At 39.9% G+C, this 26,591-nt stretch overlaps 1 protein-coding gene across 1 annotated transcript in view; it reads right to left on the bottom strand.

Annotated features, from left to right (window-relative positions):
- Positions 1 to 26,591, bottom strand: part of LOC148049272 (uncharacterized) — a 199,200-nt gene that overhangs the window by 31,551 nt on the left and 141,058 nt on the right. The window contains exons 13-15 of the mRNA XM_087703590.1: positions 25,104 to 25,356; positions 15,320 to 15,483; positions 8,971 to 9,130 (exon numbers count right to left, since the gene is read on the bottom strand). Coding sequence (XP_087559716.1) covers positions 8,971 to 9,130; positions 15,320 to 15,483; positions 25,104 to 25,356 — 577 coding nt within the window. The remainder of the gene's footprint in view (positions 1 to 8,970; positions 9,131 to 15,319; positions 15,484 to 25,103; positions 25,357 to 26,591) is intronic.

Here is a 26,591-nt window from a genome sequence, read left to right as displayed (position 1 = left end):
ATGTGAGGCAACTGGCAGTTGGAACAGAGTTCTTTTCAGGTGGGGTGGGGGAGTAGAACTCCTTAGCATCCGAGCGTGTTAATTACTGTATCAGAAATACTCATGATCTGATGGTCATTTTGAAAAATCCTTTCTTAGCAAACACACAACACACACACACAAACACATATACACACTTGAATTCACAAAAGGATGCTGTTACTAATGTTGCCAAAATACTACCATCAACTCTATAGATTAAATGATATTCATTTGAAGAGCCGAGGTGGCGCAGTGGTTAGGGTGCAGTACTGCAGGCCACTTCAGCTGACTGTTATCTGGAGTTCAGCGGTTCTAATCTCACCGGCTCAAGATTGACTCAGCCTTCCATCCTTCCGAGGTGGGTGAAATGAGGACCCGGATTGTTGTTGGGGGCAATATGCTGACTCTGTAAACCACTTAGAGAGGGCTGAAAGCCCTATGAAGCGGTATATAAGTCTAACTGCTATTGCTATTGCTATTGCTAATTTTCTATATGTTTCATCCACGAGTTCAAGCTATCATACACAGAATTTCCTGTGTCAATTTTCCCTTAAACAATCCTGTGAAGAACATTGGAATAAGAGACCGTGATTGATTTAAAGTCACTAAGTGAGCTTCCATGACAGAGAGCAGAAATGAACCAGGATCTCCCCTTTCCTAGGAGAAGTTTTTTTTTTAAAAAATGAACTCAACGAAGACTGATAATCGATACAGGATACTGAATGGAACAGAATCCCACAGAAGGTTCGTGTATTATAAGTTAAGGCTTCAGTTATTGCCTACTGTAAATCTAAAAGCCCGGGCTCATGATTGAAAAATGAAACGATCTTCATCAGATAATAAAACCATCTGGTTATTTCACAAAGTTATACTATCTATGCAATAAATCTATTGACTCTGCTGCTGTAAAACGCAATAACAAAGCACTTGAAAGAAATAGCCCTGGTTTTTCGCTGCACCCTGTTTTTGTATGCTTTTAATATAGTTCAAATGATCCACAGTCCTCCCTTCACTCCTGATTATGTGGCTTCTGACGTTTCTCTTTATAAAATGCTGAAGCCCATTAATAAAGATTGGCTAGATATGGCATGTTTCTGCACCAGATATTTGCAAAAGCTCTGGAAAACGCTGCAAAAATAATTCAACTTGTGGAGATGTCTAGATGGTACATTCCCACACAGAACTGGTAAAACTCACCCTTACTACAGCTTACATATAAAAGCAAACACTGAAAGCAGACCAGAGCCAGTGGTATTCAGCCAGTTCTGACCAGTTCTATAGAACCAGTAGCATAAATTTTGAGTAGTTCGAAGAACCGGTAAATACCATCTCTGGCTGGCCCCGCCCCCATCTATTCTCTGCCTTCTGAGTCCCAGCTGATCAGGAGGGAATGGGGATTTTGCAGTAACCTTCCCCTGGAGTGGGGAGGGAATGGAGATTTTACAGTATCCATCCCCTGCCAAGCCCACCAAGCCATGCCCACAGACCCGGTAGTAAAAAAAAAAATTGAATCCCACAACTGGAGTAGACCTAGCTAAGCTGGCTTTGAAAAGTTCAGCAGGTAGTTGGAGTTGACTAGATTGGAAGTCAATATTCTAAAATAGTGTTTCTCAATCTTAGCAAGTTTAAACTGTGCGGACAGACTTCAACTCCCAGAATTCCCCAGACGGAATGCTGGCTGGGGTATTCTAGAAGTTAAGTCCGTATAGCTTAAAGTTGTTAAGATTGAAAGACTCTGTCCTAAAACAAGGCAGAGGCTATCTATTACCATTTTTTTAGGACCCAGATTGTTGGGGGCAATATGCTGACTCTCTGTAAACCGCTTAGAGAGGCCTGAAAGGCCTATGAAGTGGTATATAAGTCTACTGCTATTGCTATTATTATGGATTAAATCAAGGGTTCCCAAAACTAAGGGGAGGAGCTTCTGTTTTGGAAGATGAAGAAATTCTAAGGACAGATGTAAAGAATATATATATTTGTCTGTGTGTGTGTGTGTGTGTGTGTGTGTTGCACTTGTGCTGATAAATAAATAAAGGGAGACTAGTATAGATCTATTTCAAGCTATTTAGCTCTCGTCAGCTAGCCATACCCTTACTGGGATTCGAACCTGGGCTGTATTACATACTAGGCAGATGTACTAACCACCAAGCCACAGGCTGTCCTCAGCACAAGTGCAACACAAATGTAATTAATAAGTGGACTAACACGGAAAATAATAAATTCATTTTACGTTTATGATTTTTATATTAAGTTGAATTTTTATTTTTTTTAAAAATTGCCTATTTCTAATTACAAACCAAAACAGCATATCCATTTTTAATGTTTATTTTTAATTTTAATTAATGAAGTGATTTTGGGGGGGGGTGTGTTTTTATTCAAAGGCACAAGACCTTGAGTGGGAGAGAGGTTCAACTATTGAACTGAGAAGTTGAGAAGTTGAGAAGTTTATTTATATGCCGCCCTTTTCCCTGAGGGGACTCAGGGCGGCTTACAACTCGAAAAGGGGTGGGGGGCAAACAAACATTTAACACGTATGACAGTACATCATTAAAAACACAACATTCATACCATTCGGGTGGGTTACAGTCTTTAGCCCCAGGCCTGACGGGATAGCCAGATTTTGAGCGCTGTGCGGAAGGTCTGGAGGGTGGTGAGGGTACGAATCTCCATGGGGAGATTGTTCCATAGGGTCGGAGCTGCCACCGAGAGGGCTCTCCTCCGCGTAGTTGCCAGTCGACATTGACCGGCAGATGGGACTTGGAGGAGGCCTAATCGATGGGATCTAATAGGTCGAGTGGAGGTGATTGGCAGTAGGCGGTCTCTCAAGTACCCAGACCCACTACCATGAAGGGCTTTATGGGTGACAAGTAGCACCTTGAAGCGTACCCGGAGATCGACAGGTAGCCAGTGCTGAGAGTCAGACTGATGGTGAGGTAATGGCTCACCGTCAAGAGAAGGGCTATAGCGACAACAGATCCACCAAAATCATTGGGCTATTGCTGAGTTTCTTTTAAAGCAATGTTCTTGGGAAGCTTGAATCTGTTTTTATTATTTACAGACTTTAATTAACACTGGTGACCTTTTTTGCAAAAACATATTATTCACTTTCCTTAGCATTCTCCTAGAAAAAAAACACATGTTCTGACATAACAATGTGTCTTATAACTGAGCAATGGGAAGTATTCAAGGCAAAATTAAAATCCTTTTCCAATGCAGGGCCTGAATATCTAACTGTTAACAAATAATAATGCATAATAGAAGACAAATAGCAGCTAATATAGGGTAGTTAAATAATATATATTAATGACTTGTTTATTAAAACATTAGTAAGTTGGCCTGAGAGTAACAAATGTAGCTTAGTTTGACAGAAACTATATTTATTACAGACCCCCCCCAAAAAAATCTTGTGTGTTCAAATTACAAATATATTTTCCATTTCCAAAAACCCTACTGATGACTGGTTTTTCAACTTTTCCTATAATGCCATATAGAATGAGGAAATTACTCCTATTCTCATTAAACTAATTTTTCCATGAATTGATTTCATTTCCCAAAGATAACTTGATGGGTTTTTGTGAGGATGGTAATAAAATAATACAATAGCAGAGTTGGAAGTCCAACCCCCTGCCTAGGCAGGAAACCCTCTACCGTTTCAGACAAATGGCTATCCAACATCTTCTTAAAAACCTCCAGTGTTGGAGCATTCACAACTTCTGGAGGCAAGTTGTTCCACTGATTAATTGTTCTAACTGTCAGGAATTTTTTCTTTAGTTCTAAGTTGCTTCTCTCCTTGATTAGTTTCAACCCATTGCTTCTTGTTCTACCCTCAGGTGCCTTGGAGAATAGTTTGACTCCCTCTTCTTTGTGGCAACCCCTGAGATATCGGAACACTGCTATCATGTCTCCCCTAGTCCTTCTTTTCATTAAACTAGACATACCCAGTTCCTGCAACTGTTCTTCATATGTTTTAGTCTCCAGTCCCCTAATCATCTTTGTTGCTCTTCTCTGCATTCTTTCTAGAGTCTCCACATCTTTTCTACATCGGGGTGACCAAAACTGAATGCAGTATTCCAAGTGCGGCCTTGCCAAGGCCTTATAAAGTGGTATTAACACTTCACATGATCTTGATTCTATCCCTCTGTTTATGTAGCCTAGAACTGTGTTGGCTTTTTTGGCAGCTGCTGCACACGGCTGGCTCATATTTAAATGGTTGTCCACTAGGACTCCAAGATCCCTCTCACAGTTACTACTATTGAGCAAGGTACCACCTGTACTGTACCTGTGTATTTTGTTTTTCTTGCCTAAATGTAGAACCTTACTCTTTTCACCACTGAGTTTCATTTTATTAGATGGTGCCCAATGTTCAAGTTTGCCAAGAACCTTCTGTATCTTAAGCCTGTCTTCCGGAGTGTTGGCTATTCCTCAATGGCTATGATACTCAGTTGGCCATGATACTCAAGCTGTATGTTATGAGTCTTTTAAAAGAGAATGAGATATCTCTACTGGACATTTAGCAGTTATAGCAATAGCAATAGCAGTTAGACTTATATACTGCTTCATAGGGCTTTCAGCCCTCTCTAAGCGGTTTACAGAGTCAGCATATTGCCCCCAACAACAATCCGGGTCCTCATTTTACCCACCTCGGAAGGATGGAAGGATGAGTCAATCCTGAGCCGGTGAGATTTGAACAGCCGAACTGCAGAACTGCAGTCAGCTGAAGTAGCCTGCAGTGCTGCATTTAACCACTGCGCCACCTCATGTATGTCCAAGTGACTATATTTCCTACATAGGACCCATGGGGTGCAGTGGTTAGAATGCAGTATTGCATACACCTGGTGATGTTTATATGCGAATTATTGACTTTGGTAATTAAATAATAGAAATTAATTGACAATACTAGAACTGCAATTAAATGACCAGTAGACATATCTTGTTTGCTTTGAAAAGTCTCATACCTTACAACTTGAGTATCATCATGCAGTATTGCAGGCTGGCTCTGCCCACTGCCAGGAATTTGATCCTAACTGGCTCAAGGTTGACTCAGCCTTTCATCCTTTCGAGGTTAGTAAAATGAGGACCGAGATTGTTGGGGGGCAATATGCTGACTCCGTAAACCACTTAAATAGGGCTGTAAACAGTATGAAGCAATATAAAAATCTAAGTGCTATTAATATACATCTTCAGTCTAAAACAGTTATGAACAAGCATTGACTTTCTGCAATTCACCCTTGAGAAAACACAACCTCAGGGCTATGAAAGAAAGAAAAAAACTCACTCTAAAATTTTTGTTAGGTAGGAACAGAACTACTTAAAAATGCTTTATATTGAGAAGTTACAAATAGCAATTCCTCCCAAAAAATTGGGACAGAAGTTTTTCCTCCCATTTTTGAAAATATGGACACTACAACATGGAAACATCACCACAAAGAACAGATATTTCCAACTAAAATGTAGTCATCTATTTACTGCATGACTGTCCCCAAGGCAGTGATGGGTTTCAAACATTTTTGGAAGCTCTTCTGTAGGTGTGGCCTGCTTTCCAGGTCCACTGGTGGAACCTCTTCTAACCGGTTCGGTAGATTTGACGAACCGGTTCTACCGAACCAGTGCGAACCGGTAGGAACCCACCTCTGCCCCAAGGTATACTCAAAAAAGTCAATATTGGAGCTGCAATCCACATAAAAAAGCTTGTGGCCACCATCTTACTTGAGAGACCGCCTACTGCCAATTACCTCCTCTAGGCCAATAAGATCCCATAGATTAGGCCTCCTCCGAATTCCATCAGCCGGCCAATGTCGACTGGCAACGACCCGGAGGAGAGCCTTCTCGGTGGCTGCTCCGACCCTATGGAACGAACTCCCCGTGGAGATTCGAACCCTCACCACCCTCCAGACCTTCCGCGTAGCCCTTAAAACCTGGCTGTCCCGACAGGCCTGGGACTAGAGACTTCAACCCCACCCGAATAGTATGACTGTTGTGCTTTTTAACGATGTATTGTCTTCATGTGTATAACTTGTTTTGTCCTTCCCTCCCCCTGAATTGTGAGCCGCCCTGAGTCCCCTCAGGGAAAAGGGCGGCATACAAATAAAGTTAAATCCAAATCCAAATCTTGACTTTTCTGTAAATCCCCTGGGTTCTTTGATATTGAAAGATGCTGAATTTTTCCCCACCACAACTAGAGTCAAATGATGAAAAGAATAAAAATCCCTGATCAACCTTCACCACACATCCAAATGAATGAGTAAATTAATAAATTTGTACAGGCACTGAAATTGCATTCAAAATCCCCATCATAAAGCAACAATTATACCATAAATACATTTGAGGACATGCAATTTGTGTAGTTCAAAATGGTATCATCCTACTGGTACTAATGAAGTCCTAAGGCACAAATTTGTTAAACATATACTTTTCCACGGGGAAATAATTGGGTCAATAATATAAAATTCATTGTCCTATTATTTAATTGCAAGGGAAAACCATGAATATGTGTGCTACGGTGTGGCTTAATGGAAAACATTATATCCTCACCTAATCATATCAACCTTATGCTGTCTAATTAAGAATGCAAAAAACACCAGAGTTGAAAAGATTAGTTCTAGTTTTAGCTGTTTGTTGCCTATTATCACTCTATGTGATAAATATAATAATGGAGGGGGAAAAAACATTTGTGGCTTAGAAAATGTCTTCAACACTGTGAAAGTAGCCCTTTTGTCTTTTAAATAAATAAAATGGGGGGAAGCCACCTTTTAACTTTTCTGGAATGTGGCTGTCTTTTCACCAATGACAAATTCCTCTTTTGAATCGTATCATACTTAAACAAAGAGAAGAACCCTGAATTCTCATTCTACTGAAAATATATCTGCTATAAGTATTATTTTAATCAAAGGAGTATGTTTATATTCTGGAGTATGAATGAAGAAGCGGTTTTTTTAAAGGACACGCATTAAGCTTAAGATTAGCTGGGGTGAAACATTTCTTCTCTAGTTCAGCAATTTTTTTCAGCAAGAACCTGATTTTAAGCCCTTCAAAGCAGCAGGGAAATCCTCTGAAGTCTGCTATCAGTTCGGTGAGTCTGCTACTGAGCACACGCTTTGTGGCATGCGCACATGAGGAGCGCCCACACAGCAGTTAAAAAGGAACATGTTGAAGCCTTCCGAGGCTGCAAAGGTAAGTAGAACAGCGAGAGGTGGGGAATCCACTGTGCCACGTGATTTAGATTAGCTAGAATGCAGGAAATCTGACGATTCCAGCTAATAAAAATCGCGCATCACAACTGATCGTCGTCCAGCTGGTTGTCGGAAATACCAGTTCACCTGAACTGGTAGCATTTTTTACTACATGTTTGGGCGAACTGGTTTGAACCAGTAGCATTTCACCCCAGCTTCAAATGTTCTTTTAAAGACCACAAGTATTGCAGAAATGGTACTATGCTGTTATGGAATAGACAGTAATAATAAAACTGGAAACTGTTTTCTTCCATCACTCTGCCAAATTCTGTGTCCAGTTCTTTTCATAACTAAGAACAACTAAACTCACAAAGAACCAGAAAGGTAATGGCAAGGTTGGGATAGGTGGAATGAGTGTCTCTCATTTAGTTCATGTTATTTTACATGTGTGCATTTATTCAACTCTACCACATTCTTATTACAGTAATGTATTTTCCCTCTGAAAAAGTCTTACAAGCTACCTGTCTGAAATTTGATGCATTTTCTCCTTAGGGAAAGGTTTCTCTGAAGTTTTTCCTTGGCAACAGAAAACAGAAGTGGTTTGTACATGGTTTGCTTTCTTTCCTATATGGCTCTTTTTAACTTCCATCTTGGTCTATGGCCTTGTTAATTCTGGGGCTGTTCCATTCTAGAATTAAAGAGCTTCCACCTTGTTTCAATTCTTTTGAGAACAACCAAGGTGAGTTGTGTCCCTCAGTGGTGAGATTCAAATAATTTAGTAACTGGTTCTCTGTCCTAATGACCAGCTGGGTAGGTGTGGCTCAGTGGCCATGCGACTGTGTGGATGTGGCCAACTGAATGTCACTCAGGTTGATGGGCGCTTTCCCTTAGTTGTTACAATGGTAATAAGGGTTAACCGGAGAGGCAGTTTCTGTAAGCAGGGCAATAAAGATGAGGCTAGAAACAACACCAGAATGTTTCCTTCCTGCCTTCCTTACAGGATTAGCCCTGTAAAGTGGAAAAAAACCAAAAGATTTCTTCCAACAACTGGTTCTCCAAACTGCTTAGAAAGTTAACAACCAGTTCTCCTGGATAGGTGCGAACTGGCTGAATCCCAGCACTGGTGTCCCTAATTCCAAACAACCAATTTACAGGCACTCTTAAAAAAAATCCACACAGATTTAAAAATAGCATAATTTTAAAAAAAATAACTATTGTAAAAATGAATACTTTTATGAACTTTGGAGTGCTTTACCCGGGTTGTCAACAATTATCGTCTCGTTCTGCTGAGGGGAGAAAAGCTACAGACATTTGTATTTTCTCCCGTGCTAGTCGATAAGATGAATGGAGCTTCCACCTCAATAAATCTTTCTTTGGATTCAGGCACTGGATTGACTGAACAATCTGTAGTTCAGTCTGGAGAGAATTAGGCCATATATGAAGTTCCAGAGCAGTCCTCTGAATTAAATCCTGTGGTTTATACACGGTTCAAATCGTGTCGTTCATTGACTAGGATATTTTTTATACGAAAGCCACGGACATTTTGTTGGAAGAAAATGCATCCAAGGAACCCTTTCACTGCTTCGAAAACATTTGTAATTTTGTATGTTTAGCTTACTTAAATCAATCAGCCACTCACAGAATCACTAATTTTTTGTCTTCTGGTATTGAATGACATCATTCAGATTAAATCAACTATCTCGCGGCCTAACTCCATTAGCGGGAGAAGGCGAGTGAAACACTGCAGAATGAACAAGCCTGTTTCAAGCACTCTCCTTACCTTTCGTCTTTCACCACCGATTCCCCTCCATTGTTCTGCCTTTTTCACAAGGTAGCTTAACTCTTGGAGAGAGATTTCCAGGTCACACGGGACAAAGAAAGAGGTCTCATCCCCTCGAATCCTCTGGAGCGAATCTAACAACCAGCTTTCATTGTATAACCTAAACAAGAAGGGAAAACCTTTTTACCCATCTTCATACACTCTCCTTTACTTTGATGGTGTATCCATTTAAAGGGAAAACTTATTTGTGTGACTGTTTGTATTTCTAATAAAGAAAAATAAAGTTGCACTTTAGCTTGTGGAAGAAGAACCCTGCTTGATATTTGATGCACTGATTGCCTGCATTTTTACTTAGAAGTAAGAGCAGTAGGTGTATCTTGCAAGTGCACACATTCATTTAAAAATATAGTTATGCCACAAAAATGTGTTTGGTCTTTAAAGAGCTTTGTATTTTGAAATAACATTTCTTCAAAAGCTAAAGTAAACCAATTCATTGTTTAAGAACCGCATAGTCACCACATGCTGCAGTTTATCATCAGAAAATTAAAAAGTGGTGTGTTTTTTTTTAACCATTGTTGGTGTTAAGCATATCTATATCAGAGGTGGGTTCCTACCAGTTCGCACCTATTTGGTAGAATCGGTTCGTCAAATCTACTGAACCGGTTAGAAGATGTTCCACCAGTGGACCCGGAAATCAGGCCACACCTACAGAAAAGGTTCCCAAACGTTTTGAAACCCACCCCTGATCCTTGGATATGATTATTCTACACTATCATGCTCCTATTTATAAAACTCAGTGCCTCTGTGAAAGGTAAGGATGACTACTGCGTTTGTGGTGCAATCAGAACATTGCGTGTGTTGAAGTTGTTTTAACGCAAACCAAAGATGCCTTTTAAAAAACAAGTTTACATCATATTCTTATGCATGCCAGTGCTGTGTGTGAGGTAATTTAAGGTGGTTCTGACAAGTGTCGTCGGTATCTTCATATCCGGTCACATGGGTGGCAAGCCACTCCCATCCGGTCACATGGGCAGCAAGCCACTCCCACAAAGGAGGCCACACCCACAGAGTAGGTTCGAACAATTTTTGAAACCCACCACTGATCTATATTTAGCATATCTATATTTTAGAGAAAAAAAGTAGCTGCATGAAGGGGAAAACACTATCACACAATTATTGTCTGATTAATAGACCTAATATAGAAGTGCTCTTGTGGCTAATTCATAACATGGAAATTAAAATTTGCTTATGTTGTCCAACCATCATTCATAATTCCTGTGCGGATGCTTCGACTTCAAGATTCTTTCTAAAACATAGCAAATGTGAGCCGTTTATTCATATTAACTTGATTTCCCACTTACTGTCCTACAGGATGAGAATAGGCTTTTCCAATTATATTTGCTTGGTTAATGAAACGTTTTTAATTATGAAAGTTTTAATTTGTCCTGATTATTTCCAGCTTCCTGTCATTTTTCTATCTCATGTTTTAGGCTGTTATGACAGCTTTCTATCTTTAATTCCACGTTGAGGAAATTTAAGAAAGCATGGCTTGGTAACAGTCACTGCTTCAACGGATACATCCAGAAATATGTGCCTCTTGCCACATTTTCATCTTTGTTTTGTCCTTGTCTCGAGAGATAGATCGATTTCATAATATTTGATAGCCCTGCCCTATCCAAATAGATTCTAGGGTAGGATAAAAGAACAAACAGATGGATGGATGGATGGATGGATGGATGGATGGATGGATGGATGGATGGATAGATGATTGATAGATAGATAGATAGATAGATAGATAGATAGATAGATAGATAGATAGACAGACAGACAGACAGACAGATGATAGGTAGGTAGGTAGGTAGGTAGGTAGGTAGGTAGGTAGGTAGGTAGGTAGATAGCTAGATAGCTAGATAGCTAGATAGCTAGATAGCTAGATAGCTAGATAGCTAGATAGCTAGATAGCTAGATAGCTAGATAGCTAGATAGCTAGATAGCTAGATAGCTAGATAGCTAGATAGCTAGATAGCTAGCTAGATAGATAGATAGATAGATAGATAGATAGATAGATAGATAGATAGATAGATAGATAGATAGATAGATAGATAGACAGACAGACAGACAGATGATAGGTAGGTAGGTAGGTAGGTAGGTAGGTAGGTAGGTAGGTAGATAGCTAGACAGATAGACAGATAGACAGATAGACAGATAGACAGATAGACAGGCAGACAGGCAGACAGGCAGACAGGCAGACAGGCAGACAGACAGACAGACAGACAGACAGACAGACAGACAGACAGACAGACAGACAGATAGACAGATAGACAGACAGGCAGGCAGGCAGGCAGATAGACAGATAGACAGACAGACAGACAGACAGACAGACAGACAGACAGACAGACAGACAGACAGACAGACAGACAGACAGACAGACAGACAGACAGATAGATAGATAGATAGATAGATCAGCAGTTTGGTGGTTCAAATAAATTTGGATGACAACAAATGGAACAAAAGCATAAATAAAGCACAAAAACTGCAGAGTTTAAAAGGTGGAAGAAAGAACAGAGTGGTGTATATGGGAAGAACTGCTCTGCAATTTACTCTCCGTTAGTAAGGCAGAAGGTGGCTCAGTGGCTAAAACGCTGAGCTTGTCGATCAGAAACAATGAACAGTCTGAATATCATCAATGAACAATCTAAAACATTTTAGACACGGTTAAACTAATCTGACATCTACTACAGGAAGACTGCTCTGTTTTCCTAATGCTAATGGAGAAAGGGGCCATCCAAGCCTCCTACGTCCCACAAAATAGAGACTGCTTATCAGCAGGTTGGCCCACATCTCCTACAATGAGGAGTCATCCATAATTGGCTTTCACTTCATGGCCAGACTAGATGGCCATCATTGACTTTGGCATAGAGAATTATTGGAGAACACCCACATAAAACTAGAGCAGGGGTTCTAACATGAGCTAGACAAGAACACAAAATCAATAGAAGGTGGTTCCAGTTTATACAATAAATTATGTCAATAACTATATTTGTATACTTTTTCCAAAATGTGGGTTAAATGGTTTGCTTTTACTAGCTAGTCATGCTAAGGCATGATTGATTGACTGATTGATATTGAATCCAGGGACGTGCAGTCAGGGGGGGCAGGGGAGGCAGAGCCTCACCACTGTCATCATGAAAAGAAAAGAAAATGTAAAAGGAAAAAGGCAAGAGCTGAGGTCAGGCTGAGCTAGTTGCTGCCAGAGTCACCATGGATGACTCTGCTTAGTGCTTAACTGTTTTAAAAAGCCTCTAAAAAAGCGCCCTCTACAGGAGGCGGCAGGAGAACGACGTGCCTCATCTAGTCTGACTTTTTATGATCACTCGAGCAGAGTTAAGCAAGGGTTAAAAGCCAAAAAATTCCTGACGTAGATGAGGCACGTCATTCTCCTGCCTCCTCCTGTAGAGGGCGCTTTTTAGAGGCTTTTTTAAACAGTTAAGCACTAAGCAGAGTCATCCACGGTGACTCTGGCAGCAACTAGCCCAGCCTGACCTCAGCTCTTGCCTTTTTCCTTTTACATTTTTTTCTTTTCATGATGACAGGCAAGAGCAGAGTTGAAATCCTCTCTGAAACAGCTGGAAAAGGTATGTGTGGGTCGGAGGGAGGGGGAGGAATTCAAACTTCATCCTCCTGATGCAACTGTGTGTGTGTGTGTGTGTGTGTGTGTGTGTGTGTGTTTGAGAGAGGGGGGAGGGAGGGAGGAAGAAGGGAAAGGGAGAAGAAAAAGAAAAAGAAAGAAGGAAACTTATTTAGCAAAGGAGAAAAACAAATGCTGTCACTTTAAATCAGAACTGAGCATGCCTGGCTATGGCATTCTGGGAGTTGAAGTCCACAAGTCTAAAAAAAGTGCTGCCTCACCAGCCATAAACCTCACCGCACGTCACTGATTGAATCTAAACTGTATTTTCCATGCCTCTTTTATTCCTTACTCTCGATTGATATACGTATTAATTTGCAACAATAATTTGTCATGGTTGATTAATTCTTAGAAGCTAAGCTTGATATAACAGCTTGTAGAGGATAGATTGTGAACCTATTGACCTTCAGAAATAGTTGATGTAGCACTCCTTAAGAACGCACAATGTTGGCACACCAGTTAGAGATGCTAAATAATAATTCGTTTGTACCTAAAAAGTCACAGGTTGTCTATCCCTGAATTCCATACAAACTTAATTCAGTATGACATAATCCTACTGAATATTGTATGCGGCTCTCATCTGATTCTCTTAAACTGTCAGCTTCATTGTACAGGCTCATGGGAGGACCCTGTACAGCCAAGAATCAATCAGAAAATAATCAACTGTAATGGAGGTAAATCAGTTTTATAACATGGCTATTTGCCATTCCAAATATAAGAATTGTGTAAGTCCCAAGTTAATTTTACCTATAAAAGTCATTTGAACGTGATATGCATACAAGTGTAAATGAACAATAGATGTAAAATTTATGCATGAAAAGATGCTTATATGCACATTAAACCTAAATATCTGTGTACAATTTGATGTATCTGTAGCCACTCAGAAAACAATTTATCAATAGACAGCTCAGTTCCCAATAACAAAAAAGGTTATTTTTTTCCCGAATTCAGGTATAATTATAATTTACCCTCCGAGTTTTCCTTACCGTAACATGTTTAGAAAGTTGTAATGTAACCAGTTTTGCTACGCATGCTTTGTTTTATTATTCTGTTACGAGAGTTTTGAAAGATACATTGTCCAATGAAATACTCTTTTCTTTATTGTAAAACATCATGGAAAGATTGATTCAGAAGGGGAAAAAAATTGTTGATGTTCCTCCACCTGTTCCTTAGACAATAAAGACGTTCATAATATTCTGATTGAAAATCTGCCTTACGAATATTTTAATGTAAATTAATTTTCCCGAGTGATAAATGACAGCAGATAAAACTTATAAAACCGTATGAAACTATGAAGTCAGTGATGAAGAAGACATTAACATCGACAAAAAAAATATGAATTAATTAGATTGCCAATACTTTGAATTTGCATACCGCTTCCAGGAATGTGGATGATTTGAAATCCTTGGATAGGATGTTAGATTGCCCGTGTGTTCCTCAAAGCTAAGAGCAAATATGTAAAATTTGCCACCCTCAAAGGCATCTTATTATTGTCTATGGAGGTTCTCAGTCATCTAGGTCACTTGGAGGTCTATCTGTCTCCTCAGGGTTCACCTGAGTAGTGCTCCTGGTTCCTATAATCTGCATTTTCCCCTCTAGAAATCCATTTCTACTCCTACTCCATTGAAAGAGTGTTTTAGCTATCCCAAAACTTGATAGCTAAAAGTCTGTAAAGCTTCTCAGTCATCCAGGTCATGGCTGTCCCAAAGATACTTTTTCAACAGGCAACTGGACTTTGCCTGAGTTCAGCAGTGAAGCACAGTTCCACAACACAGTCCTTCCAGTAGTTCCAAGAAGGCTCCACACTGTTTCGCACTACTACTACTACTCAGGTGACCCTGAAGTCACAGACAAACCTCCAAATGATCTCCTCGCACAAATGTGCTAGTAGTTCCTGACTCTAGGGGATGGTGCTCATCTCCGTTAGAAAGCCAATGTCAGCATTCCAAGTATCATGTAGAATTAAATCAGAGTCCAAGGCAAGACTTTCCTTAAATGTCACAACCCCTGGTATGCCCAAATATGGGAGGAAGTCTACTGCTTCCTTTCTCTGTTAACCAGGGGTTGTGACACTAAATACATACCTATTTCCCTGGCTCAGCTGATAAAGGAGGAGAACCTTGTGGCTTAGTGGTTAACACATCTGCCTAATATGTAATACAGCCCAGGTTCGAATCCCAATAAGGGTATGGCTAGCTGATGATAGCTAAATAGCTTGAAATAGATCTATACTAGTCTCCCTTTATTTATTTATCAGGATCATTCTATCAATACAGGGAGTCCTCGACTTACAACAATTTGTACAATTTAGTGACCATTCAAGTAACAACAACACTGAAAAAAAGTGATGCATGACCATTTTTTACACTTACAACAGCATCCCCATGGTCACGTGATCAAAATTCAGAAGACGGACAACTGATTCATATTTATGACGGATGCATTGCCCCAGGGTTATGTGATCACCTTTTGTAACCTTCTGACAAACATAGTCACTTCACAACTATGCTACTTAACTTAACAACTGCAGCGATTCACTCAATAACTATGGCAAGAAAAGTGTCTCACTTAGCAACAGAAATCTTGCACTCAATTGTGGTCATAAATCGAGGATTACCTATATGTTTTCTGCAGGCATCTTATAGGGGATCTAGGACTTACCTGAGCCAATACAGATGCAGAGTTGCAGATGAAAATAAAAATAGGACTGCATAAAGCAACACGGTGATCAATGCTCCAGGAATTCCAGTCTGTTCTGTTCTTAGAAAAAGCCAATACAGCTTGGCACAGTCAGCAATGGGATTATCAGCGGTGTAATGAAGTCGCTGAAATTAAATTAAAAGGATCAGGGTAAGAAAACAGTTAACAATCGGAAAATACTACCAAAGGTTTGCAAAATAGGTTCCACCACAAAACCGCGTTCGACTAAAGCGCGCTCGACGAAACCGCGTAGCTGACGTCATCACAGCGCGATGAAAAAAGCACGCTGCGAACGCTAAAGCTAAAATTAACCGCTAAACCTAAACCTAACCCCCCTAAACCTAATCCTAAACCTAATCCTAAACCTAACCCTTAACCTAACCCTAAACCTAACCCTAAACCTAACCCTAAACCTAACCGTTAACCTAACGCTAAATCTAACGCTAACCCTTAACCTAACCCTAAACCTAACCCTAACGCTTAACCTAACCCTAAACCTAACCCTAAACCTAACCCTTACCTTAACTTGAATCGGCTTGCTTTCAAAGCGCTATTTAAAGCGCCCTTTTTTCTCCGCGGTCGCTGTTGTCGCCCTGCTGATGACATCAGCGACGCGGTTTAATCGGGCACGCTTTAGTGGAGCGCGGTTTTGTCGTGCCACGTGCAAAATATTGCTACACCAGGTCTGGTGGTAGCTCCCCAAATAAGGCTTCATTAAAGACTGTCGATGAAAGGCAATTTTTTTCACCGTTTTACTTTCCTCTTTTTTTGTTGTTTTGTTTATTTACTCTTCTTTAAACTGGTACACTTCTGATGTCATATGAGGGGAACGCAATTGTGGTCAGTTGGTATTGGACCTGGGTACTTGAGAGACCGCCTGCTGCCAATCACCTCCCAAAGACCCATTAGATCCCACAGACTAGGCCTCCTCCGAATTCCATCTACCGGCCCGTGCCGATTGGCGACCACCCGGAGGAGGGCCTTCTCTGTGGCTGATCCGGCCCTTAGGAACGAGCTCCCTGTAGAGATCCCCCTCACCTCCCTTCAGGCTTTCCGTAAGGCCGTTAAAACCTGGATGTTCCGACAGGCCTGGCGTTGACGAGTTCCCTTCCCCACTCGAATTGTGTGACTGTTGATGGTTTTAATTTTCTCTGTATTTTGTTCATTTGTTTCTTTCCCTTGTCTGTATTACTCCCTCCCCTGGGTTTGTTAACCGCCCTGCGTCCCTCCGGGAATAGGGCGGCATATAAATGCAATAAACCTATAAACCTAGTTATTTTGGCATCATGGGGATAAATCAGCTTTCTCTGATGTGCGTCTTCACTCCGCACTTTATTTTAAAATAAGTCCCAATCTCATTGACTTTAGGGCAATTTAATCTTAAGTACTCCCAACACTGTAATGGAAGCTAATCGTAGGGACAATTTGATCCGGTGGATAAAATGTATAGTATTTTTCACTATACAACCCAGCTTCCCATCTTGGGAACGCCAGGCATATTTCAGGTTCAAGACTCAGGGCATAATACAATTATTTTTCATACCTGGCCAGATTTATTCCTTTAATTAGAGCCAACTTTTTCCCTTTATCCTTTCACCTTGAGGGGACAGGGAAGTGAGGGAACGACAATTGGTAAGCTTGTCTTCACAGCTCTGTAAAACTATTGTAAAAAAATTTTTTTGTCCTTCTTTGTGTATATATGAATCTTTATATTATGTCAATATCTGAGTGACATTAAAATGTACGTGACAGTCCTGCAATTATATTCCTTTTAGAATTTTGGCCTGCCACACTTTCTCTTATTTCAATATGCTGTTTCATTAGTATAGTCGATGGGAGGGGGGAATAGACAGGAGTAGGATTGTGGAATGTATTGTTTTCATTCTTTTCTAGAAGCCAAGGTCATCTTTTGTCTCCGCACTCTTACACCTGACCGGAAGCAGCTGGGTGTGGATGCCAGCGTGGAAGAAGAAGATTGGACCATGTGATGGATTGTGGGTGTAGGGACAAGATCATGAACTTTTAACTGGGTGGGATTCTGATGTCATTTCCAGAATTGGGATTAACACAGATGTGCTAAGATGTCTGCTTTATTAAATTGGAACTTTAAGGATCATTTTGCCTTGGACTCTGATTTAATTCTACATGATACTTGGAATGCTGACAGTACGTCAATCAGAAATCTATCTCGTGGCTAGGATACTAGGTTGGAGATTAGCAAACCCGCATTTGAGACCTAGTACTGATTCGTGGCTGGGTGAACTCCTATCATTAGCTCCAGCTCCTTGACAGGAATATGAAAGGAGCCCCCATGGGCAACTGTGATGTCACCGGCTAATCCTTTGAACCCAGAAGTGCCTTAAATAATGCCTCCAACACAAACAGGATGGGGGGGGCATCTATCTTCACTACAATGCATTTATGTGGATGGTTGTGGCTTACTTAGTTGAAAGGCCAGACATGAGTTCCTGAGCAGCACAGCTGAGATAATAAAATAAGTAAGCTGTTCTGACCCCACCCACCCCTGTCAGCCCACACCAAAGCACTCCGAGCCAAAGATACTTTACAGGATTTGTTCACAGACAGACAGGTCCATGGCAGCAAACCAGCACAGATAAGCCTTGGCAGCAATCCAGCACAGACAAGCCTTGGCAGCAATCCAGCCTGCCAAGCTCACAATAGTGTTCTCCAACTTTCGTAAATGCGTTGACTCCTGCAAAAGGGGCGTGTGCACAAGCATTCCTTTTATAGTCTGGAGAGGAGCCTAATTACCACCAACTGAGTGCAATTACCTCCTGTAACTGCGTAACAGTTCTTTACGCCTATTAGCTCTCCGGTGCCAGGCATCTAGGAACAACTCCCTTGGCTCCTCCCCACTGCTGAAATCCGGATCACACTCCCTTGTCTCCTCCCCACTGGTCCAAGGCTCAGGCGCCTCCTGGTGGCCAACCAGCCCCTCTGCACCCCACTCAGAGTCAGAGCCCTGTCCGGGGTCCTGTACATCCTCCAAAGCCGACTCATAGGGCCCCTCACTGTCGTGTGTTTTAAATTATGCATTGTTTTGTGTCGTTTTTAATTTTGTCTGTATCCCCCCTTCCCTGGTTTGAGTTGTGAGCCACCCTGAGTCCCCTTCGGGGGAAAAGGGCAGCATATAAATAAAATAAACATTCAACATTCAACATTCGGAGTCTAGTGGCAGCTCCAACGGCTCCTGCTGGGCCACAACAGTAAACTATCCAGCTTAAGAAAACTACTTTTTGAAAGTTGACTTTCAAGAATACGAGTTGTAGCTAAAAAGAATCTCGTGTCAAGCTATGAATCCTTAAACAGGCAGCAGAACCCAAGGTTTCAAGTAAAGATATGAGAAGAAATGGAGGACATCACTTATTTACAGTAATGAGGAATTTGCAAGGGTGAAGCTTAAAGAAATGTGGTAAAGGGGGGGAGCTATTAAAGGATTAGGTCACTGAAGAAAATTTCCTTACAAATTAGAAACCATAATAAGTATATTTAACCCCAGAACCGGATCAATCCCATGCCTAATCCATAGCAATGTTTCTATTCAGAGCTGTGGATTAATATTGATGGGTTAAAAGTTTTAGAATTAAAACAGTATTCTCTTGCTTTAATTTAAACTTTATTAAATTATGCAAAGAAAAGCTCAAATGCAAACTTCAGTCTTACATTTTTAAAACAGGAAACCAAGTGGAATTGCTCTATAGTTTTCTTACAGACTTGGTATGTTATGAGTAATAGGCGTGTGAGGGTTATGTCACACATTATATTTAAAGAAAAACTAAACAAAGCTTGTAACTTTCTCTGCATATTAATAAGAAAAAAACTGACAACGTTGTAGTGGTTTCACTTGAAAAAGAAAACTGTATTCATTAAATCACTACTAATGTGAACTTTGCATTATCATGAAAGGGTGAATTCTTTAGTGTCTGCATTTAACCTGGTTATCAAACCAACCCACCCATTTTCTGGACTTACCTAATACATTAAGCCCAAAATTAATCAAACAGAAAGGTTTTACAGACAGCTGTTAAACACAAAAATAGCAATCCAAGCTAATTCCTATCCAGTCTAATATGTTCTTTGGTATATTCAGCTCTTTCAATAGATCTACTGTGTTGACCCCACAAAATAAGTGCTTGGCCTTATTTTGGGGGAGGTCTTATTTTTGAGGTGCAGGAAGCCCCTTATCCTCAGCCCGTGGCCTGTAGATCAGCTGATCGAGGTTCGAGGTTCGAGGTTCATTTTATTTATAAGCCGCTGTATTCCCAGCGGGACTCAGGGCGGCGCACAAACCCAAAGGAAGGGAAGGGAAACACAAGAACTACAACAAAAAGTACAGGGTATTTAAAACAACCAACAGCCACACGATTCGAGAGGGGAAGGGAACTCATCGACCCCAGGCCTGCCGACACAGCCAGGTTTTAACGGCTTTTCGGAAGGCCTGGAGAGAGGTGAGGGTACGAATCTCTGCGGGGAGCTCGATCCAGAGTGGGCCAGAAGTTCTGTCTCTGTTTCTAGCACACTCTTGCCAGCCTTAGCAATACTGCACCTGACGCTCTTTTTTTAAAAGATTTTTATTAACGAACATGTAAAATACACACACACACAAAATTAGACGTACACCACATTTACACAATACAATACGAACAGGAGCTTCCTGTTCTTTCTAATAGCAATTATCAATCGATACCGCTCACCTTATATTATTTCCCCTTCTATTGTATTTCATTTGGATTTCACCGTTCTTAACTTATTTTACTCATAACTATTATTTTTTGAGTTTTGTTATATTCCTTCATTGATTCTTGTTTCTTTCCTCCATCCACCTATACCATTTATCCCATATCTGGTAGAATTCTGATTCTTCTTTTCCCTGGATTTCTTTAGTTAGTTTGTCCATTTCAGCACAATCCATAACCTTTCTTATTATTTCATCTTCGCTTGGAATTAATTTCTTTTTCCATTTCTGGGCAAAGGCAATCCTTGCCGCTCTTTTTGCGACCGCCACTAAGAGAAGGGATGCGGTAGCTAGAGTTTGTGGGAGGGGCCTCCATGAAGCCATTCCATGTGGATGGCAGGTACATGTGAGACACACGGGGCATGTTCCCCCCTTCCCCCAGGAAATGGCGGGAACAGGCTGCCGAGGTGGCGCAGTGGTTAAATGCAGCACTGCAGGCTACTTCAGCTGACTGCAGTTCTGCAGTTCAGCGGTTCAAATCTCACCGGCTCAGGGTTGACTCAGCCTTCCATCCTTCCGAGGTGGGTGAAATGAGGACCCGGATTGTTGTTGGGGGCGATATGCTGACTCTGTAAACCGCTTAGAGAGGGCTGAAAGCCCTATGAAGCGATATATAAGTCTAACTGCTATTGCTATTGCTATTGCAAATGTGTTTAAATATTTTAGGGGAAGGCTTATTTTCAGGGAAACAGGATAGTTGTGTGACCATTACCAGTGTCTTGATACCTGGTGTTCCTCTGTCCTGATTCACGACTCCCACCACATACAAACAGAGATTATTCTTGAAACTTCACTCCGAATGATATATAGCCATTCCAAGATGAAAAGGGAAGCATGGTTGCCTCCAGCAAAATGGAGGTTAGACAATCACAAGTAACTATTGCAATTCTCCCAATGAAAATGCAAACCTATCGAGGCACTTTCCTTCTCTATTTTTCCCTACCACTAAATCTTTCTAAGTTCCCATTAGAAAGCTTGTCAAGGTAGAAGGGAACTGTCAGGCTCAGTTCTCAGTCACTGATTCTTCGTAGCTTTTATTCTCATCTCATCTTTACTTTGAATTCCCGCATAGCGGTGATAAATTTATTTATTTTTAAAAAATTCAAAGTTGCCACCTAATCTTATAGGTTTGTTATTATCATAACCAATGAACATCGAATGTAAAAATATACTATATACTCCAGGCAACAAATAAAATATTTGATATCAAACTAGAAGGGGACAGCTATGCAAGAAATCCAAGGATCAAAATCAAAGGTTATTAATATTGTCAAAGCAGTATGTATTTAATAAAGCATAGAAATATTAGACATATTTCTACAATCAAAAATGAATCAACTTACAATTATTTATGATCTAGAAAGATTTCAAATATTTACAGGGCAAAACTTCACTTTATACCCATATTCTTTATACGTTTCTTTTCTAAAATACCACCGTCAGGTGAGCTATATCATTTCCTTTAATAATAAAAAATGAGTCCAGAGGGGGTCCTATTTTCCAAGTCTATCACTCTGTCTGCTTTCATAAGGACTAAGTCCACTTAAAATTTAAAAGAGATTAGATCATTAGAATAGTTCATGTCATATTACCACAACATAATACTTTAAAATGCTTGATCTGAAATAAATTGATTGGCAAGTAATCTAAAATAGCAGCTGAAAGAATGCCAAAGGCGGGGAAACAAAATTGCTAATACAAATATGGAAAACATATGTAAAGGATTCAGTTTCATTTCAAAATAGAATGTGTCTCTCTTCATGATATTCAGTGAAATGTGTTCCTTGTGAGAATAATTTTTGATAGAGAATATTGGCAAGTTTGTCACAGGACAGCAAAATGTTTTATTCAGAACTTTTCCAATTAATCAAATGAGAAGTGGTTTGGGTCCTTCAAATTGTAGATCTTTGAAAAACATTTACCAATCTTTTGTTTAATATAACAAAAAAGTAAATATGGTATCTGTAAGGCAAAGCTGATCTCCTGACATCAGCCACAATTTAAAAATGTATAGCCATCATTTGTTCAAATTAATCTGAAAAAATGTCAGTGTTGTTGTTGTTGTTTGTTGTTTATTGGATTTATATGCCGCCTTTCTCTCAAGGACTCAGGGCGGAGTACAACATTAAAAAAACAACAACCACATATTACAAAAGTTAAAAAAAATTTGAAACCCACCACTGGTCCTTGGATATGATTATTCTACACTATCATGCTCCTATTTATAAAACTCAGTGCCTCTGTGAAAGGTAAGGATGACTACTGCGTTTGTGGGGCAATCAGAACATTGCGTGTGTTGAAGTTGTTTTAACACAAACCAAAGATGCCTTTTAAAAAACAAGTTTACATCCTATTCTTATGCATGCCAGTGCTGTGTGTGAGGTAATTTAAGGTGGTTCTGACAAGTGTCGTCGGCATCTTCATATCTGGTCACATGGGCGGCAAGCCACTCCCATCCAGTCACAGGGGTGGCAAGCCACTCCCACAAAGGAGGCCACACCCACAGAGTAGGTTCGAACAATTTTTGAAACCCACCACTGTTATAAGCCCATCACACATACCACTTTACAAGTAAAGCAAATAATGAAGCATCTTCTAAGAGTGGTCTTCTCCTTGCAAATAATTTTGCTAGCTCAGATTTAAACACTGGGACCCCAAAACAATGGTTGATCTGCAGCTCACCAGATGTTGCCAATGATTAGATTTGATAGAAATTCTGTGAAAGAAGGTAGACTTTATAGCAACATTGATTGATTGATACCATTCTTAACTTACATTCACATAGGCCTGGTCTTTTGTCCTTTGCTGCCTTGTATTATTTGTTTTGAGGGAGCCCAAGATATGGGGTAATATAAATTCAGAACATCTTGGTAATGGCTGAAAACGTATAGAACTTATGAGAAAGAAAGAAAGAAATGAGAAATACATAAGATGGATTTGATGGTTATGCAGATGTATGGAGAGCTACACCTAAGAACTAGTTATGTAACTTTCTTGGATCAATTCTAAGATGGAGTCAACCATTGTGGATAAGCAACAACCAGATGACTTGATTTCAAAAGATGTTAACTTGAAGCCTGGTGATCATCATCAAGGACTTGACATGTTTAAGAAAGGATCTACATTTGCTGCTTTGCTGTTATATACCTGGCTTTCTCCTCTTTGTTCACCACTTTTTCCCTAATCATCTTCTAATTTGTCAGTCAATAAGTTGACATCTGCATCCTTGTAAATTATAGTTTGTGTTTATCTTTTGAAACAATGTTCATTTAAGAACTCATTAACTAATTTCCATAAAACATGTATTATTATTTTGTTGAATGAATTACACACAAATTAATGTTAAGCAAAACATTTAACTGCAATTTTGCTTTTCTGTGGGTTTATTACTATAATTTGCTAAAAGGGAAATTTAGCTGGGGGTTTCCAGATAGCCTAAAAAAATAGCATTAAAAAGGGCTTTAGGAATTGATAATAGGTTTCCTTGGCTGCAGCCCTAGCAACATACTTGGCACTTATTCAGATCCTGATAAGGTTGTACTTACACAGAGGTGGGTTCCTACCAGTTCGCACCTATTCAGTAGAACCAGTTCGTCAAATCTACCAAACCGGTTAGAAGAGGTTCCACCAGTGGACCCGGAAAGCAGGCCACACCTACAGAAGAGGTTCCAAACTTTTTTGAAACCCACCACTGGTCCTTGGATATGATTATTCTACACTATCATGCTCCTATTTATAAAACTCAGTGCCTCTGTGAAAGGTAAGGATGACTACTGCGTTTGTGGTGCAATCAGAACATTGCGTGTGTTGAAGTTGTTTTAACGCAAACCAAAGATGCCTTTTAAAAAACAAGTTTACATCATATTCTTATGCATGCCAGTGCTGTGTGTGAGGTAATTTAAGGTGGTTCTGACAAGTGTCGTCGGCATCTTCATATCCGGTCACATGGGCGGCAAGCCACTCCCACCTGGTCACATGGGCAGCAAGCCACTCCCACAAAGGAGGCCGCACCCACAGAGTAGGTTCGAACAAGTTTTGAAACCCACCACTATACTTACAACACTCTAGATTCAAGTAATATCTGAGGCAAAGTCATTGTATTTTGTTTCATATGCATGAGAACGAAATTCTATAGGATCAATAAGGTACTAGGACATAAAAAAATTGAAGATTAATCTCAGCATCCCTGGCAAGGATGATGTTTAGGATGGTCTTTCCGTGTTTGTGGGTACATCACTTTGTGGAGAATAGCTTGATGTCCACTCTGGTAATCAGCATAGTCAGAAGCAACATAAAAATGCAAACCTTCTTGGATACATTAAATGCACAATTATAAGGAGACTGGGTGAATGAGCAAGTGAATAAAATTAGGATTTAACCATTGGATTTAATAAAGTAGAATCTCCAGTGTCTTTTACTACTAATCATTCTGGTTAGACTAATAATAGCTACAGTTCAACTGTATCCAGAAAGCCACAAGTGCCATTCTCTACCTGATTTTTTAAAAAAATTTCAGGTGATGCACCTGAAATGTAATTTATAAATAAAGTAATCCAGTATCCATGAATATTCTCTTTCCCCAAAAGAGAAGAAAACATGGTACAATCAACCATACATTGCTGGATGAAATGCTAAAGATAAAATCCCTTATAATAAACACACATAAATATGTTATCCACACATCTTAGGCTGTGATTGGAAAGAGAGAAGTTTTACCATCCTTGAATGTTATGTTTTATTTTATTTTTAAATATTATTTGGTTCCCTAAACTATTTCATTGCTTTTAGGACTGCTGCAATCATTTTTATCCTGCGTTAAAATATCATTTTATCTGTATTCACTTCATATTCACTGAGCATAATGAATCTCTACCAATTTATTTAATTATTTTGACTTGGCCTGCTGTCAGCAGAGGTAGGATTTCATATTATTTGGTGATTCATTGAATAAAACAAACTTCTATATTGAAGTTATTTTAAGTGACTTACCCCCAGGAATGCATCCACCACAAACACTGCCAAAGGGTGTAGTACTGTCCAAAATCCCCAAGCCATGATCAGCTTTGACAAGTAAAAGGGGAAGGAGTGAAACAACAGTTGACAGCCCCATCTCATCAGAATCAAAAGAAGCATCACTGTGTTCAAGGTCAAAGGTCCCACCACAACCATAGCCATCTCTTCGCTGGCATGTACCAAAGAATTCTGGTAGCACAAATCCACAGTATAAAGGTAGAATTGGAATCTGAATAAAAGAGATAGGGCAAAGATTCAAGAAACAAGATGATGATCCTTGTTACAAGCACATTAAACCAATCCCTTCATGATTTATTTTATGCATTAAACATGCAAAGATGTTCCGATTAGAACTGCTACTCTACTAGGATATGATGATGATGATGATGATGATGATGATGATGATGATGATGATGATGATGATAATGAAAATGAAAATGCTTTGTGCTTATATGTGCATAATTATGCATAAATCAGTGGTGGGTTTCAAAAAAATTTCGAACCTACTCTGTGGGTGTGGCCTCCTTTGTGGGAGTGGCTTGCCCGCCATGTGACTTGGTGGGAGTGGCTTGCCCGCCATGTATTCTCTCTCTCTCTCTCTCTCCTTCCTTTTGTCTCTCTGTTACTTTTTTTTTCATCTCTCTCTCACTTTTTTTTACTTTTTTCTTTCTTTCTTTCTTTCTTTCTTTCTTTCTTTCTTTCTTTATTTCTTCCTTTCTTTCTCTTTCTCTTTCTCTCTCTGTGTGAGTCTGTCTGTGTGTGTGTGTGTGTCTGTCTGTCTCTCTGTCTGTCTATCAGTGGTGGGTTTCAAAAAAATTTGGAACCTCTCCTGTAGGTGTGGCCTGCTTTCCAGGACCATTGGTGGAACCTCTTCTAACCGGTTCAGTAGATTTGACGAACCGGTTCTACCGAACTGGTGCGAACTGGTAGGAACCCACCTCTGCCATAAATGGTGAATTGAATGTTCAAAACATAGAACATGGTGTAGTACAATAAAAGTCACAACCATCAACAATAAAGATGCAGTATTATAAAAAGATACGTTGTTGTTTTTTTTAAAAAAAATCCTTTTGTGCAAATAAATCCCTTCATCCATGGAAGCTTTGGCCCTATGAAATGACAGAAACAATCAAATTCCAAATGAAATGCTTTCTGAATGACGGAACAGTTTCAGAAGTTTATAGTTTTAAAGTTATTCCAATAATTTCCAATCTCCTCTTTTGTAGTCTGAGAAGAATGGATATGGAGTGAGATGCCCGTCAATGTGCACGTTGTTACTAATTTACATTGGCAATCACAAAGCATCATAACTGTGTCCTCCAGAAGTTCCCATCCCGTGTCTCAGCACTGACAATACCAGTTAGTGAGATGGAAGCCAACATGGTTTAAGTGAATCCCTTGACTTGTACTCTTAAATTGATTCAAATGATATGTAAATTTTCTTCTTAGACTTTGTACAGTTTA

This window comes from Thamnophis sirtalis, unplaced genomic scaffold, assembly GCF_051295495.1.
Source record: "Thamnophis sirtalis isolate CommonGarterSnake01/CBP01778 unplaced genomic scaffold, rThaSir2_p1.2 scaffold_2, whole genome shotgun sequence".
In the NCBI taxonomy this organism is placed as follows: domain Eukaryota; kingdom Metazoa; phylum Chordata; class Lepidosauria; order Squamata; family Natricidae; genus Thamnophis; species Thamnophis sirtalis.
Note: the sequence above shows the minus strand (reverse complement) of the source record. Positions and strands in the feature narration are given on the sequence as shown.